At 40.8% G+C, this 17747-nt stretch overlaps 1 protein-coding gene across 3 annotated transcripts in view; it reads right to left on the reverse strand.

Annotated features, from left to right (window-relative positions):
* The window catches only part of myo16 (myosin XVI), a 152303-nt gene that overhangs the window by 49826 nt on the left and 84730 nt on the right, over window positions 1–17747 (reverse strand). For all 3 annotated transcript variants that reach the window (XM_053680906.1, XM_047156157.2, XM_047156158.2), the window contains exons 20-26: window positions 16473–16614; window positions 15204–15276; window positions 11513–11665; window positions 5529–5729; window positions 5359–5434; window positions 2732–2907; window positions 1302–1382 (exon numbers count right to left, since the gene is read on the reverse strand). In XM_053680906.1, the coding sequence (XP_053536881.1) occupies window positions 1302–1382; window positions 2732–2907; window positions 5359–5434; window positions 5529–5729; window positions 11513–11665; window positions 15204–15276; window positions 16473–16614 (902 nt within the window). The remainder of the gene's footprint in view (window positions 1–1301; window positions 1383–2731; window positions 2908–5358; window positions 5435–5528; window positions 5730–11512; window positions 11666–15203; window positions 15277–16472; window positions 16615–17747) is intronic.

A 17747-nucleotide genomic window follows, 5' to 3' on the forward strand; every position in this document is an offset into this window, starting at 1 on the left:
CTGACAGCGCTTGTTGCAGGATGATGATGTCATGGGCTCCAGTGTTGAGTCAACATGGCTGCTCGTCATACATTTGACATTTCAATGTGCGGCGCGCAACAAAGGAGTGATACAGGAAGGGAAGCAACGATGTAGAAGGCTTGGCACACAAGCACACTGCCGCTCATCCAGACAAACAAACAACCATAACCACAAGTGACACAGACAACATTTACAGATATCTTAGTCATGCAGAGCAACAGTCATTAATGAAACCCAAAAATTGATCTGACATCATTCATAACTGTTTTAAGATTCTATTTGTTTTTCCACAACCTGTTCTTGTACTTCCAGACGCTCAAACAACAAACAAAATGTCATGTGTTAATGAGCTACAGTTTGCTTTTTTTTTTTTTTTTTTTGTAGCACGCCAAGAAAAAAACGTCCAGAACTCTGTATGCCTCGCACACACTCACTTTTGCGTCATTGCTGATATGAAGAGCAAAAAGTTCTCTTGCATATGTGTTGTGGTAATGGAAATGAGATCATTTGGAGTGTGTGTGTGTGTGCATGCACTAATAATGTGATGCAGTCTTACTAAGTGGGTGTGTTCTCCTCACCAAGCCCGAAAAATACAAAGGGCTCTTTGCATGGGAAAAGGGCAGACTGTGTGTGTGTTGACATCAGACTGCAGTGAGGGCCCACTCTGTAATGGTGTGTGTATGTGTGACGCCACACATAGACACACCATCACTGTTGTATACTTCTCATTCATATGGCTCACACTAGCATCTAAAACCACAAACTCGTTCTCTCTCACCCACACATGGGCAAAAAAAAAAAAAAAGCTCACTGCCCACAAATGGTTGAGCCCACAAGTTTTACGATGAACAAAACAGCCGGATACTACTTCTATAGCTTTAAACAGATCACACTAGCATCCAAAACCACAGACTCATTCTCCCTCCCACACATACACCCACACACATACAGTCCAAAAACTCTCACCGCCCACAAACTGCACTGCTAAGCCTACAAAGCCAATACTAGAAAAGAACCCAAGCTGAATGTCAGAAAGCTGGAATCTTTGGTTGCGAGTAAATTACATAATGATGTTCACACTGGAGTTATATTTAGATAGGCAGACGCCTGTTTTCTAATTCATAAAATGAATTATGTGAGCTATATTGTTCCTGGATTGGCTGGATTTAGGAATTTTTGGCCTTGCACCAAAAACACTGTTTAATGATGTGTACACACTGTGTACACAGATCGTATGCGCCATAAAGCTGCTTCAACATTAGTCATGTTAGAAAACTCACCCTCAGTTGCATTGCCACAGTGACCGGGCCACAACGCTCCAGCCTCTGCATAAATGATGTGGTTCCTTTCTTCTTCATGAGCTGCAGGGAGCAGAATGAGACAATACAATGTTACGACACACACAAGAGTGGCCATTGCACCCATATGTGCTCTTTGAACATCTCGAAAAAAAAAGGCAGGCAGGAGGAGCTGGGGTGGACTGGGGAGCTGGGGTGGATGGTTTTCTCTTTAAGTTTTACAAATGCAGCTTGTCATGTTACCATGAAACCGCAAAGCTGCCACCTGGAAGACTTTCCAGTGTCGGAAAACCTAAAGAAACACCTCTAGCTCTGACTATTACTATAACTATGCTGACAATGGAGACTCCTTCCACAACATTTGTGACAAACATTTGTGTCTAGCAACCGACAGGGCTGCTGACCGTAACTGTATACCTACAAAGTGGCACATTCAATAGGCTTACATAATAAAATGGCCTCATAGCCTCAACATTCGTGCTTCTTCACCATATCTCACTTAAACGCCATAAGCTGAACTAACCCAGACTACTCATTTCTGCCGTCTATTATCCCTCTGGAGAAAAACACCATAATGGTACTTCACATTAGCGTTCCCATGGTGCTGTGTGAGCGTAACTAGTGGTTATGTAAGTGCGAGACGGTGGGTTTGTTTTTCATGCAGTGCAGGGTTACAAGGTGAGCTATTGGCTTGTGCTCTGAATGCCTTACATAAGCCTGGGCCAGTTAGACAGCGCAACTGTGCAGCTCATACTGAGCCTACTCACTCATGGCCCAGTGCCCATACATAACCTGCGAATATACAGGAAAACCTGACAGATATAAAAGGGGGGGGGGGACGGGACACGAGTCATTCGAGAGAGAACAATAGAAATACATTTGTTTTGTTGTCAGAATGAATCTGGGGATGGAGAATGAGAAAGCAGCCCAGGAAAGGACTAGGACAGATAGAGAACAGTGAGAAGTGTGTGTTATGAATGGGCTGGCTACTGCAGGAAGGAAACAAATCAATAAAAACTATAGGAGTGCATCTGGGGTAACAAGGTCTAATTTAGGCTATTTCCCATTGTACGCTCGATAAGCTAAAAATACTGGCACTCCGTGCTAGAAAGCCACCATCCGCTCATCAGCACCGAGCCTGCTCATCGGCTTATGCCGGCTTGTGTGTGAATGGCATGTGTGTGTGTTTGTATGTGCATTTTGTGCATTCACAGAGCCCCAAAATTCTAACACAGCTTTCTAATAACATAATACTTCGGGATGGACTCCAACGTGACTGGCAGTAGATTTCTAATTTGCACATATCTGAAGGAATGCTGTTAGATCTGTCCGTGTATATGTTGATTTACTAAATAAATCAAACACATTTCATCATCTTCTGGGGGGAAAAAAAAAAAAAAAAAAAAGAGTACCTTTTTGAGCTCCAGATATTTCTGTGCATCTTTGGGTGCGCTGGCTGAGCTTGGCATGTGCAGGAGCAAAGTGCCTTTGGACCTGCGCAGCTGCAGCCGCTGGTTTAGAGGCACCAGGGAGCCTGTCTGAGTCAGCTTACACTGGAACATTTGATGGATGAGCACGTTCTCGCTGGCTGCTCCGAGAGACGAGTGAAAGAGAGAGGGTTGTGAAAAGAAAAAGAAAATAAACATGAGGGTTATATGACTTTGGGGCCTAATTTTGCCAGGCGCCAGTGATAATTGATTCCAATCATTACTGAGCACACACACACACACACGGACACACTCACACACATCTGACATGTTTTACAAATCATTTTAATATGACTCTTGAGCCCAGTGAAAGAGCGTGATGAGAACAAAACGAAAAAAGGCTGGTGTACAAAACGTACATTTTGGAAATGTCTGAATTTCTAAAGCTTATTGTGGATGAATGTAAGGTTAATATATAATACAAGTTATACACACATACATACATATAATACACATGAATTGCGCTTTCTCTTTCATGATTAAAAAGAAAACTGTTAGGACTTCTTAAACGAAACACCAGTTTTCTCTGGCTGCTAGAGAAAGTGCAAATGATCTCAGGAGACACGACACTATTGCTGCATCTTGAGTCATCCTCAAACTTTTCTGGAAATGTATATATGCATTTCCTTACAAATACTCATCCTATACTTGTATACTAAAGGGTAACAACAAAAGTCAGTGATATTACTATTGTATTTGTATTTTAAATTACTGTTTGTTCTGCTGTTGGTTTGTTGTTGTACAGTTGCGACCACCCTATAATTACACATGCATACATGTTCAGGTGTTGTCATGTATGCTATAGCCACTCTTGTAGTCTGCCTTGTGTCCATGGTTACATTTATGGTTCTCGGTTTCACAATTTTGCTTGTTTGTTTTACGCTTTATTCAATCAAAATTGCCCCTTGCGTCCGCCGCCTTCTACAAGCCCTGACGCTACGTTGCAGAGTTTTTCCCTGTTTAAATAAAAAATCTACAAATAACAATGCTTCTGGTGCCTTGATTTAAGACAAAGTCAGTTGTTTTTATGCTGTTTGAAGAAACCGTGTCTTATTGTAAGCTTCTTCTTTTTTTTTTTGCTAATTATTAATCTCAGATTAAGGGATACATTCTTAAATCAGCTCAATCAAGAGACCAAAATACTCATTTTCTATAAGTCTGTCATGAATAACTAAGTTTTCAAGCTTGACCTCGCTTAATTCTTTGTCTAGGTTTAAGATCCAATAGCATTTCTAAGTGACTAGACATTTTTATACTATATTGAAAAATTCTTACCAAGGCAGTTTTGCCTACCCCATTGGCAGATTTTTTTAAAACTTGATTTTAGTACACTGTAATTGGATTTCAGAGTGTCTTGCGTGTTTCAAGAAAGGCATTTTTTGCAGTGCACCAATCCTTTTCCTTGAGATCCTTCCTGCATGTTTCATCTTCAAGCAAAATCTAACCCTCCTGTTTAGTTTTACTTTTAGAACTTCTTAAGGCAGTAGGTGTGTTCGACTTCAGCTTGATGTAACTGATCGGCAAGAGTTGCCGCTTGCAGGCAGGAAGGAGCTAAAAACAGAGCCGTCAGGTCGGACACTTCCTGCTTCCCGTGTGATGCTCGCGTGGTGTTTGCTTTCTTTATCGCAGATGAAGTGGATTAGATGTAATATTTTTCAGATAGACAGACGTCTGAATTTTACATGTAGCAACCAGAAACACTTTAGGTTAAGTTAATACAGTGCCTGTACGTACAAGAAGGAAGTTCAACATAAGCCTGAATTATTTAAAAACCAAAAAAGTGGGGTATATATATAAATCTATTTTTTTGGATAAACATGACATAATATAACATTAAGATCACATGAAAAGGGTTTTTACTGTTATAAAAATACGGATTTGTGAGCCTTAGCGGAACTGAAGCTGTCAGAATAAACAAAATGAAAAGCATGTCATCGTTGTCGTCGGTGAGTCTGGCCAATCGTGAAATAGCTGTGTCGTCATTAGAGCTCGTACAGCCGCTCTGGAGAAGCTGCGCTGGCTGAGGGAGCCGGCTGCTCTCGTATCGCTATCGTGGTGAAAAAGTGCCAAAAAAGTCAGACAAAAATTCTAACTGGCATGCATGGATTCAAGTCAGCCACTGATCGGTCTGCACAGCGCCGTGTGAAATCGAACACACCTAATAATTAGATGGTCAGGTGGGCACGATTATGGTTGGAGCTAAAGTTTTCAGGAAGGCAGATCTCCAAGAACAGGGTTGGCAACCACTGCTGTAAAGCAATGCAGCAACTATTAACAAACACTACACTGAGTTTGCTTCTATTTTCTCATTTGTAAGTCGCTTTGGATAAAAGCATCTGTTAAATGAATAAATGTAAATGTGAATAAATGTGAGTTGAATTGTATGAAGAAGAGGGAAAATCCATTCATCTGAGCTATCAGTAATTAAACAAAGCCTGTCTGGGATGAAAAGTGCTTGAAGGACTGCAGGATAATAATAAACATTCAGAACACTTATAGCAGCAAAAAAGATGATATTTGTGGGCCTGTGGCTCACACAGCGCAGCTCTTACATTTCAGGACAAACAAGATATTTTGGGGCAGAGCATCCCTATTCCTCTCCAAAGATCCACTGAGGTCATAGCTCATCTGCAAAGCAAGAGACAGGAAGAAATGTAGCACTGATTTTCTCAGAGGCATGACAGAGGTTTTAATTCATTTTACAGGTCTCTGTGTTGCTCACCTTCCCGGCGTAGTGTGCAACAGTAAAAGACGGGCCCTGATCTTTTGGTGCGGGGTTGCCGTTTCCATCCTTGGTAGTAAGTAAAACGGCATCGGTAGCGGTGGAGTCCAGCTGGGCCTGGAGTCTCTTATACAGGTTGAGTTCAGAGGGTCTCAGAGACTGACTCTCTTCATCCAGCACACACAGCATGCCCTGGGGCTTCTGCAGCACATAAACACACACACACACACACACACACAGAGCTTTGTATTTCATTCACTTATATATGCTGAGGCGTACTGACTATCTCCAATCTAACTGAATCCATATTTCTGTCTGCTTACACCAAATTCCTCTCTTTCCCAATTTCCTATCAGCACCTCCCTTTCATCCAGGAAACAGGCCTCGATAAACACACACCATATGGAAGCTTTCTTATAAAACACAAACCAATTCTTTTTATTGTGCAAACACCAAATCTTATGCAAGATACAGAACAGACTTTGGATAGCTAGCAGCCACACGGCAATAAAGAGCACATTGTGAGATATGAATCCATGGGAAAAAGGAGGGTGGAAAGAAAACATTTTTTATTTGTAACACGGAAGGGAACATATGAAATCTTTACACGTGCATGTGCATGTGTTTGTGTGCGTATGTGTCTGGGCAGTGGGAGGAGGAGTGAACAGTGAGTAACCGAACAGAGAGGGGGAGTGTGTGAGTGTGTGAAGAATGCTTTGTCACTCTTAAGCTCACAAAAGGCTGGCTCAGTTTTATGACTCATAAAATAGTCATCTCAGAAAAGACTAATAGCATCATCACCTCAAAAACTCACTTAACTACACTAAGAGGGTACATGGAGTGGTGTGCTTGTCTGTTTTGTGTGTGTGTGAGTCACTGTGCTATTATAAAGCTGGCAGTAAGCACAGTCATACATTACTGAATCATGATGAGACTGAAGAACCCAGGTTTATGCTAAATAACCCGTCTGAGAAAACAAATCTCTTCAATGATGATTACATGTAAACCTCTCTTGCTAATTATGTCACTCTTATCTACAGAAAATTGGCAAAATCTGCATGACGGAACACAACTCCATGTACTTGCACCCTGTGTATTTGTCTAAGCCTCTGCTGAACAGCGTTGGTGGTGGCCTGGCTGCTGCTGATGGTCAACACATATTTTAAAAATACTGGAAATAAGAAATGGAGTTACTGTTCTCTCTGCCCAGTAAAAAAAAGTAATTATGCCAGTAACATAGGAAGGCCAGCACGTGCTTCCTCTGAGACATGAAAGCATCATAGTATCATAGAAAATATACAACTCTGTCATTCTGGTGTCATGATAGTCAGAAGTGTTCGAGAAGAATGTTCTAAGGAGAATATGAAACTGAAGCCAGAAAATATAAATCTAAATATCACCTGACCTACTCTATAGTGTACAGGTGATGTATACAGGTCTGGAAAAAATTAAGAGACCATCTCTACATGTATGGCAGCCATTCAATTCCAATGTCTGTTGAATTCCAACACAGGCACACCCCATTCTACTGAATGACATACTGATTAGGTGATCACCTGAACCAAATCTTATTTAACAAGGAAAGGTATAAAAAACTGCTCTAGTCATCACTATCGTCTTGCAGTAGGACCAGCTGGATGGCAAAGACAGTGCTAGCAGTACCGCACAAGTAATTGGAATCAAAAAATAACTATTGACCATGCCAAAAGAGTTGAAAAGTTTTGAATGAAGAAAAGAAGGGTTCAATTCTGGCTTTACTGGCAGATGGATACAGTGAGCGTCAGGCTGCTTCCATCCTTAAATTTTCAAAGACGGCGATTCATAAGAACAAGGTCCAGCAGCAGACATTGGGGAGAACAACGCTACAGACCGGCAGAGGGTGAAAACGACTCTCCACTGACCATGATGACCGCCAACTCATTCGAATGTCACTCAACAACTGTAGGATGACATCAAATGACCTACAAAAAGAATGGCAAACGGCAGCTGGGGTGAAGTGCATGGTGAGGACGGTTCGAAACAGGCTCAGAGGGGCAGGGCAAGTCATGCAAAGATAGAAAAAAGTCCTCTATCAGTGAGAAGGAAAGAAGAGCCAAGCTGAGTTTTGCAAAAGACCATAAAGATTGGATCGTAGAGGACTGGAGTAAGTTTATCTTTTCTGATAACTCCAATTTTCAGCTTTCCCCAACACCTTGGGAGACCTGGAGAGGCCTACGAGAAACCAAACTGTGACATTTGGTGGAGGACTGGTGATGATCTGGGGGTGCTTCAGCAAGGCAGATTTGTCTTTGTACAAGGTTATCCTAGAAGAAAACTTGCTTCCTTCTGCTCTGACAATGTTTCCCAACTCAGAGTATGGATGTTTCCAGCAGTACAATGCTCCATGCCACACAGCCAGGTCAATCAAGGTGTGGATGGAGGACCACCAGATCAAGACCCGATCATGGCCAGCCCAATCTCCAGACCTGAACCCCATTGAAAACCTCTGGAATGTGATCAAGAGGAAGATGAACAGTCACAAGCCATCAAACAAAGCTGAGCTGCTTGAATTTTTGCGCCAGGAGAGGCATAAAGTCACCCAACATCAATGTGAAAGACTGGTGGAGATCATGCCAAGATGCATGAAAGCTGTGTTTGAAAATCAGGGTTATTCAGCAAATTATTGATTTCTGAACTCTTCCTAAGTTAAAATATTAGTATTGTGCTGTTTAAAAATGATTATGAACTTATTTTCTTTGTATTATTCGAGGTCTGACAACACTGCATCTTTTTTGTTATTTTGACCAGTTGTCATTTTTTGCAAATAAATGCTCTAAATGACAATATTTTTATTTGGAATTTGGGAGAAATGCTCTCAGTAGTTTATAGAATAAAGCAAAAATTTTCATTTTACCCAAACACATACCTATAAATAGTAAAACCAGAGAAACTGATCATTTTGCAGTGGTCTCTTAATTTTTTCCAAGCTATATATGTTTCCACCATCTGACTAGTACAGAAGACCATGCACAGCTTCTTTTTGAAGTGCTCATGTTTCTCCAATTAATTTCAGCAAGCTATAACCTACCATCACCATTATGTGACTCTAACATATCAGAAGTACACTGAGCTCTAAAGGTAATTCTCATATTGTTCTAACATAAGCCACCCTTAGCTGAAACCTGATCTAGATGAGATCCTCTCTACATTATTCTAATGCATTAGATATACTGTACCAGCTTCCCTTAAGACCCTTAATTATGGCCACTCTCCTCTATCATTTACGTACAGTATCTCACAAAAGTGAGTACACCCCTCACATTTTCATAAATATTTGATTATAGCTTTTCATGTGACAACACTGAAGAAATGACACTTTGCTACAATGTAAAGTAGTGAGTGTACAGCTTGTGTAACAGTGTAAATTTGCTGTCCCCTCAAAATAACTCACACAGCCATTAATGTCTAAACCACTGGCAACAAAAGTGAGTACACCCCTAAGTGAAAATGTCCAAATTGGGCCCAAAGTGTCAATATTTTGTGTGGCCACCATTATTTTCCAGCACTGCCTTAACCCTCTTGGGGATGGAGTTCACCAGAGCTTCACAGGTTGCCACTGGAGTCCTCTTCTACTCCTCCATGATGGAGCTGGTGGATGTTAGAGACCTTGTGCTGCTCCACCTTCCGTTTTAGGATGCCCCACAGATGCTCAATAGGGTTTAGGTCTGGAGACATGCTTGGCCAGTCCGTCACCTTCACCCTCAGCTTCTTTAGCAAGGCAGTGGTCGTCTTGGAGGTGTGTTTGGGGTTGTTATCATGCTGGAATACTGCATACTGATCATGCTCTGCTTCAGTATGTCACAGTACATGTTGGCATTCATGGTTCCCTCAATGAACTGTAGCTCCCCAGTGCCGGCAGAACCCATGCAGCCCCAGACCATGACACTCCCACCATCATGCTGTAGGCAAGGCACACTTGTCTTTGTACTCCTCACCTGGTTGCCGCCACACACGCTTGACACCATCTGAACCAAATAAGTTTATCTTGGTCTCATCAGACCACAGGACATGGTTCCAGTAATCCATGTCCTTAGTCTGCTTGTCTTCAGCAAACTGCTTGTGGGCTTACTTGTGCATCATCTTTAGAAGAAGCTTCCTTCTGGGACAACAACCATGCAGACCAATTTGATGCAGTGTGTGGCGTTTGGTCTGAGCACTGACAGGCTGACCCCCCACCCCTTCAAACTCTACAGCAATGCTGGCAGCACTCATACGTCTATGTCCCAAAGATAACCTCTGGATATGGTGCTGAGCACGTGCACTCAACTTCTTTGGTCGACCATAGCGAGGCCTGTTCTGACAGGAACCTGTCCTGTTAAACCACTGTATGGTCTTGGCCACTGTGCTGCAACTCAGTGTCAAGGTTTTGGCAATCTCCTTATAGCCTAGGCCATCTTTATGTAGAGCAACAATTCTTTTTTTTTTCAGATCCTCAGAGAGTTCTTTGCCATGAGGTGCCTTGTTGAACTTCCAGTGACCAGTATGAGGGAGTGTGAGAGCGATGACACCAAATTTAACACACCTGCTCCCCATTTACACCTGAGACCTTGTAACACTAACAAGTCACATGACACCGGGGAGGGAAAATGGCTAAGTGGGCCCAATTTGGACATTTTCACTTAGGGGTGTACTCACTTTTGTTGCCAGCGGTTTAGACATTAATGTCTGTGTGTTGAGTTATTTTGAGGGGACAGCAAATGTACACTGTTACACAAGCTGTACACTCACTACTTTACATTGTAGCAAAGTGTCATTTCTTCAGTGTTGTCACATGAAAAGATATAATCAAATATTTACAAAAATGTGAGCGGTGTACTCAATTTTCTGAGATACTGTATCAAGTGGAGAACAATACAAGTAGTGTTACTATACAAGATTTATAAGTGTGCAGAGTAGAGGTCTAAGTGCCAATGCAAGTTTTTTTTTTTTTTTTAAATAATGTTGGGTTGGCATTTTATGAGTTGGTTACGTGTTCATGGAAGAGGTGGGTCTTTAGCTGTTTTTTGAAGATGGTGAGAGATTCTGTGGTCCGGATTGAGGTTGGAAGTTCATTCCACCTCTGAGGAACAGTTAGTGTGTAGGTTCTGGAAAGGGACCTTGAGCCACACCGAGTAGGTATTACTAAGCGTCGGTCGCTAATCGATCGCAGATTGCGTGAGGGAACGTAAGCCTTCAGGAGAGAGTTGAGGTAGGGAGGTGCTGTTCCAGACAAGGTCTTGTAGGTGAGCATCAAGGCCTTGAATTTGATACGGGCGGCTACAGAAAGCCAGTGGAGGGAGATGAAGAGGGGTGTGACATGGGTCCTTTTGGGCTGGATGAAGATGAGGCGTGCTGCTGCATTCTGAATCATCTGGAGGGGTTTGATGGAGCTGGCTGGGAGGCCCGAGAGAAGTGAGCTGCTGTACTACTACGTTGCAGTATGTTATGAGTATTAGGGTTTTATTTTTTAATTTTTTTTAAACACTATTAAAATAGACAGTTGAACACATATGGCATTTTTTTTCCTCACAAATGTTTTTCCTTTCTTTTGGAAGCATGTTGAACCCATGAAATAAAGGGTTTATTTTTCACAGTTTGCAGTCTGGAAAGGGTTAACAGGTAGAAAACTACCATTATTCCTTAGCTATCCTTTCCCATTCTCTCTCCTTTCTAAGGTTAAGATGAATTATTTCCATTAGTCCTTCTCTGTTAAGCATGCAAGTCACCCTGCTGTGTTGAAATTAAAAGAAGAGACCATGTCACAGTGGCTCTCTTATTCTGACTCTTTCTCGTTCCTTTATGTACTCTTTCCCAGTCACCTCATACCTCAGTTTCTCTTTCACCATGTCTCTCTATCTCACTCTCCCACACACAAGACACACACAATGTTTGTCTCAATCCATCCCCACACACATACACCCCCCCCCCCCCCCCCCCCCCCCCCTCCTCTCTCCATCTTTCTGTACCTGGTAGAAGAAGTCCACAAGTGCAGGCTGACAGGCAGGGGAGCATACGGTCTCCATGGCGACCCCTTCTTGCAGACATTCCTGCTGTTCTTGCTGGAAGAGCAGCTCTGTGGTGTATTGCTGAATCCGCTCATTTACCATGTTTACGCACAACTACACAGGGGAAACATACACACACACACACACACACACACACACACACACACACACACACACACACACACACATTAACAAACTGCACTGGACAAAGAAAAGCCTATTAGTACTACTGTGCATTCATTAGTGAATAAACCATATGCACACTGCTCTGTGCTGTGCTATCAACTTCACACAAGTGTATGACAAACAGTACGACTGAATCCCCGGGTCTCTCCTTAGGTTCAGTTACTGCGCTTTCCAGTATCATGACAAGCAGACAGAAGTTAATTATGGCTACCTACGATGAGCTCTGCATGTTAACTCCTTATAAATCACCGCACAAACACACTCACACACACAGCATTCACACACTGTAATACATAGGCTTTTGTGCAAGGATTTGGTGTCTAATAGCTCAATGTAATGAGAATTATCAGCTGATTGAAACGGAGGCTAATTAATGCACATGCTGTTTTGGAGTGTGTGGGGAAGAAGTATTGAACTTTTAATACACAGTATTCCCTAAATACCTGCTGTCATCAATCTCTGTCAGTCACACACTCACACACCTTTTCCATATCAGAGTCCTCTCTTTCGCTGTCTCCTAGTGATTCCCTTTCAGGAAATGAACAACTGACCTGATACTACCTCTCACACACATCGTCACATAGGGATCACCCAAGGGAACATGTTCCAATGCCACTGCTCATTTGCACCATGCAGGCTGAGATACACATACAATACCGGTAAAAAGTTTAGAAACATTCTTTATTTTTATTTTCCACATTTTAGAAGAATAATAGTCATCAAAACTCTGGAATAACACAAATGGAACTACTGGAATTATCTTGTGATAAAATTATAATTTTTTTATTTATTTAATATTTTAGCATCTTCAAAGTGGACCCACTTTGTGCCTAGAATTTCCAGGAATGTATTCTCGTCATTTTCTCAACCAATTTCTTGAGGAATCCCCCTGATATGCTTTTTAAACATTATTAAAGGAGCTCCCACATACGCTGGACACTTACCGGCTGCTTTTCGGAATATTTCGCTCCAAATAGTCCGTTTAAAAAACAACAACATTTTTTGTAAATAAAATGTTAGTTTTCTAATCAAAGAAATGAATATGTTGACACAAAATATGTCTGTACACTTTATGCAAAAATGTGTAGATCTTATTTAGTTCTGTGTCGTCTCATGTGCTCAGTGTGCTGTTTTTATGTAGCACCATGGTCCTGGAGGAACGTTGTTTCATTTCACTGTGTCCTGTACCAGCTGTATATGGTTGAAATGACAAACTGAACTTGAACAATTATATTTTGCAATTAACAGCGATTTCAAACATTTAATCTAAACATTTAATATATAAACTTTCAGATCAAAAGGTTTTTAAGATCATGAGAAACTTTTTCAGTCGAGTGTCTCCAAACTATTGACTGGTAGTGTACAGACTCATGCACACACAAACTGAGAAAAAAAGCTAAATATTTCAGCAACCTATAATATTGGTGGCATTTCCACCACTGGGTTCAAGCCTGAGCTAAGGTTACTGTCTGTGCTGGGTTTTGCAAGTTCTCCCGTTGTCCAAGTAGGTTTCCTGTGGTTACACACCTCCCAAAAACATGCCACTAGGGGGAACTCTTAAATTGTTCGTAGGTGTGAAGAAGTGTACAAATGTGTGCATGTGTAATGCTCTCTAATGGACTAAGGATGAATGACTGAAGGAATAATACTGACCATTTTCATTTTATGTGGTTAAAAATGAAGGAGACACCACTTGGTTTCATTGAACAACTCTATACAGCAGAAACAGTGATAAAAACAAAAATTAAATAGCACTTGTGATTAGTAGTTATACAAATGTAAAGCTAGTCAAATCCTGAGTCCTGACTTTGAATCCTCACAATGCCACAGCCATTCAAAAGAGCATAACAGCGCCTTATAAATTTGTTTACACTCACAACGAACACCCACTGTGCGTTATCATTTCCCCTCAGAGTCATAGATTGTGTTTAGTAGTAATTCCCAAATGTGGCTTCCTATACACACACACACACACACACACACACACACACACACACACACACACACACACAGAGTAGAAGGCTCTAAGCTGCTGAATTATAGAGACTCCTTTTACAGATTCCCTAGAGACTGGTCAGTGTGTTGAAGCACAGCAGGCTTGGTGTAACTATCTCAGCAAGCTACCAGTCCTTTCAGCCTGCTCTTATTTGGGGCTTCTAACCCCAGTGACACACACACACACACACAGAGCAAACAATGCAATCATTCAGTGCCAAATCATGGTTGTCGATTTAGAGCCCAAATCTGGTCGGGTGTGCAAGACTCCTTTGTGTCTGGTGGCGCAGGGTCAACTGAGTGCAGCAAAGGGTCATGCCAGCACAGACCGAAAAATACACTCACACACATCCATTTGAACCCTGCATTACAAACAGTCGCACTCTATATTCGGATAACCACACTGCTGCTTGTGGTATTGTTCAACCCTGAACTTTAAGCTCCGGGAAGGGGAGGGTGTGTGTGTGTGTGTGTGTGTGTGTGTGTGTGTGTGTGTGTGTGTGACGCTCTACAATACAACACCACCACTAATCAAAAGACTTACTCTTCATGTAGCTAAGAATGTGGACATGGTGTCAGCCATCACCTCTACAAACATATTATGCAGACACTTTTATCCAAATTCACTAACAAATTAGGCATCATATAATTTAGAAAATGACTAGTATGACAATGTTAATGCATTTGGACACCAGGTCCAACAGACCTTAGGAACCTAGCTTGAATTTACATCATACAGTAGAGTGCATTAAAACATTTTTGTGAACAATTTTTGGAAATGTCATACCACTCAGAAGATTAAGATTCCAATTCAAAATTTAGACACTAGATGAATCAGTCAGCTTTAGTGATGCAGAAAGTTCAAAAGAGTTTTCAGAAATAGACTTAATCACTTCAGAGATTCCAGATCTACACACTGCTCCATTAAAATGAGGCCCAGTAAACAAATAAAGGACGTTTATTTATTATATATGCAGTTCATTAGGGACAACGCCCCTTCAGTGGGAAGAGGCATTCTGTGGCACAGGGCACAGATTAGTGTCTGTAAGACAGATTAGTATTTGTCCATACCGGAAAGAAGGTCCCCACGCACAAAGCTTTCATTCGCTCTGGTCTGAGGCTGCCAATCAGCCCTACATCAAACCCAAGCTGTGCCTACTGACTCCCAAAACTACACTTAGGGCAGGAAGGAAGAGGCTGCATGTTCTCGGTACTACAAAGTAATAGACTAGAGTGGGAAGAGCCGTGTCTGGACTAAAGCAGCAGCAGCTGTGACATTATATGTCTTGGGAATTGTAACTAGATCTTAACAAACAACAGTGTATATCAGAAAGTATGTAGAAAGGCTTTCAGATGTAGAAATCATTTTTTCATTAACCTTAAATAAAGCAGAATGCTCCGTCTACATACGAATTCACCATCGACATTCTCATCCATATAATAATCAAAAGCTCACAGCACCCATCCTTACCTGCTCAAAGTTATTCTTCTGAAACTTCTCAAAGCCAAAAATGTCCAGGATGCTGATCTCAAGTGAAGGGTCTCTGAAACACACACACAGGAAGAAACACATTTCACACACATGCACATATGTATATGCAGTAGACATGTATACAGTCTAAACAGTATAGTGTATATATATCTATCTATATATAGATGTGTGTGTGTGTACAGTGTCTATCTATCTGTGTGTGTACAGTATATCTATATATCTATATCTATCTATAGATATGTGTGTGTGTATATATATATATATATATATATATATATATATATATATATATATATATATATATATATGTACGTATGTGTATGTGTGTGTGTGTGTGTGTGTGTGTGTGTGTGTGTGCTCACGCTGTCGGTGAGTAAGAACACATCTGCATTCGTGAGACAAGATGTAAGACTTTCTAAGAATGTGTGAAAGTGCGTCTTCATTACGATTCAGTAGCAAAATGGAATACTTCAATAAAAAGACAACAGCGCTGCATGCTATTAAAGCCCCCATAAGGAACATTCAGTACTAAATACATTGCTGCTTGACAGAATCCTCAGTGCTCACTATGTGACTGTTATGCAAATTCAACTGAAGTGTATGTTAATGTGCGTACGTTTTGCAGTAGGCAAAACAAAAAAAACAAAAAAAAACAAAACAAAAAAACAACAGCAAATGAACGAGAAAGTGAATAAACAAGCCTTTTGTGCTCAATGACAGTGCAGTGCTTTGGGAGGAGCAAGGCCAATAGTTCAGATAACTCAACCATGTCATTCGACAAGCACTATGCATGTTATGCGAACTATTTTAAAACTTCACCTTCACTCACTGTTATGATTGATGCTATCGACGGAGGCTCCGCGAAGGTCATGTTGACAATGTGTGTTCCTCCTGCATTCTTTACAGTTGAGGAACTGCTAAGGACTAGCTAAAGATGCTGAGTTGTTATTAAATTGGCAGGTACCATGGCATTGTACAGAGCAGCGAGATTCAAACACAGACAAGTGCTTTCACATACTATACTTTGTCTGGATCTATCTGGTGTCTTCTTTTTAATTTAAATTCAACATTCTTGTTCTTCTTTTTTTTTTTTTTAACTGAGACACTGTCCTAATTAAGCTATTTTGTTAGGCTGCATAAACGTCTTTCATCCACATCAAAATACAAAGTTCAGTGAAAGGGTTTCCTAATCATTTCTGAATTTCGGGAATTTAATGAGTACTCAAACACATTCACAATTAAACCTACCCAAGGCTCTCATCTTGACCTTGGAGATAATAGTTAATGTTGTTGACTAGAACGCTGAAGAGCCGCCCGTACAGAGCTTTAGCCAGGAGGTCTCTGTATTGGTTGGACATTTCCACTGTGTGGCGCCGTGTGATGACATCACCTGGATGGGAGCAGAAATGGCAGATTTTATTGTCTCAGCACTTTGAAATGTAATATTATGTGGTATTGTAATGTTAATGTTTTACCATTTGTGATTAGCGCATCGTTGTAAGTAAGACATTAAATTGAAGTGGACATAATTTTTATTTACTTTTTTTTTTTTTTTTTTTTGCCTTGGCACTTCAGGTTACCACTTACGACTGGTGTCACACACTCTGACCAGATGAGATATCGAATTTTAAATTGAAGAGGAGAATAATTATACATTTTGGTACAGTCGCCTTTAAACATTATGCTTTTTTGTCGTCACATTACTACGACCAGACCAGAGAAATAAAAAAATAATCTGCGTCTGAAACTCTTCCCTTTCTCGAAGACACTTACATAAATACATGTGATTGGCCACAAAAAAGGATCTGCTACAGAAACCAAGCTGGTTCATGTTTTTTTTGTTTTTTTAAAAAATGAAACTTTCTGAACTATGAGAAGTTTTTTCATAGAACCCCAATTCCAAAAAAAACTTGGGACGCAGTGTGAAATGTAAATAAAAGCAGAATGCAATGATGTACAAATCTCATAAACCCATATATTATTCACAATAGGACATAGAAAGCATGTCAAATGTTTAAACTGAGTAAATGTACCATTTTAAGAAAACAATAAAGTAATTTTGAATTTGATGGCCGCAACACGTCTCAAAAAAGTTGGGACGGGGGCAACAAAAGGCTGGAAAAATAAGTGTTACCAAAAAGAAACAGCTAGAGGTTAATTGGCAACAGGTCAGTAACATGATTGGGTATAAAAAGAGTATCTTACATTGATCAGTTCTGCTACAGTATTTTTCCACTGCTTGCTTCAATTGAAATATCATTGGTTCAATAAAATACTTAAAATACTCTACCAGCTATTAAAACCCCTGTTTTAATACGTAAATCCTTTTGGTAAATCATAAATTGGCACTTAGTGTACATGCTAGTAGACAATAGTAATCTACTAGCATGCTAATCATCTCCTGACTTTGTGTGTTTGTTAGCAGGAGACAATAGGAACACAGTAATCTCGACACAAACAAGAACTGAAGTGGAGGCTTTTAGACAGAAATGTGTCAGCTGAATTGGGTTAAAAGCCAGACAG

The sequence above is a fragment of the Ictalurus punctatus genome, chromosome 6 (assembly GCF_001660625.3).
Source record: "Ictalurus punctatus breed USDA103 chromosome 6, Coco_2.0, whole genome shotgun sequence".
Classification (NCBI taxonomy): Eukaryota; Metazoa; Chordata; class Actinopteri; order Siluriformes; family Ictaluridae; genus Ictalurus; species Ictalurus punctatus.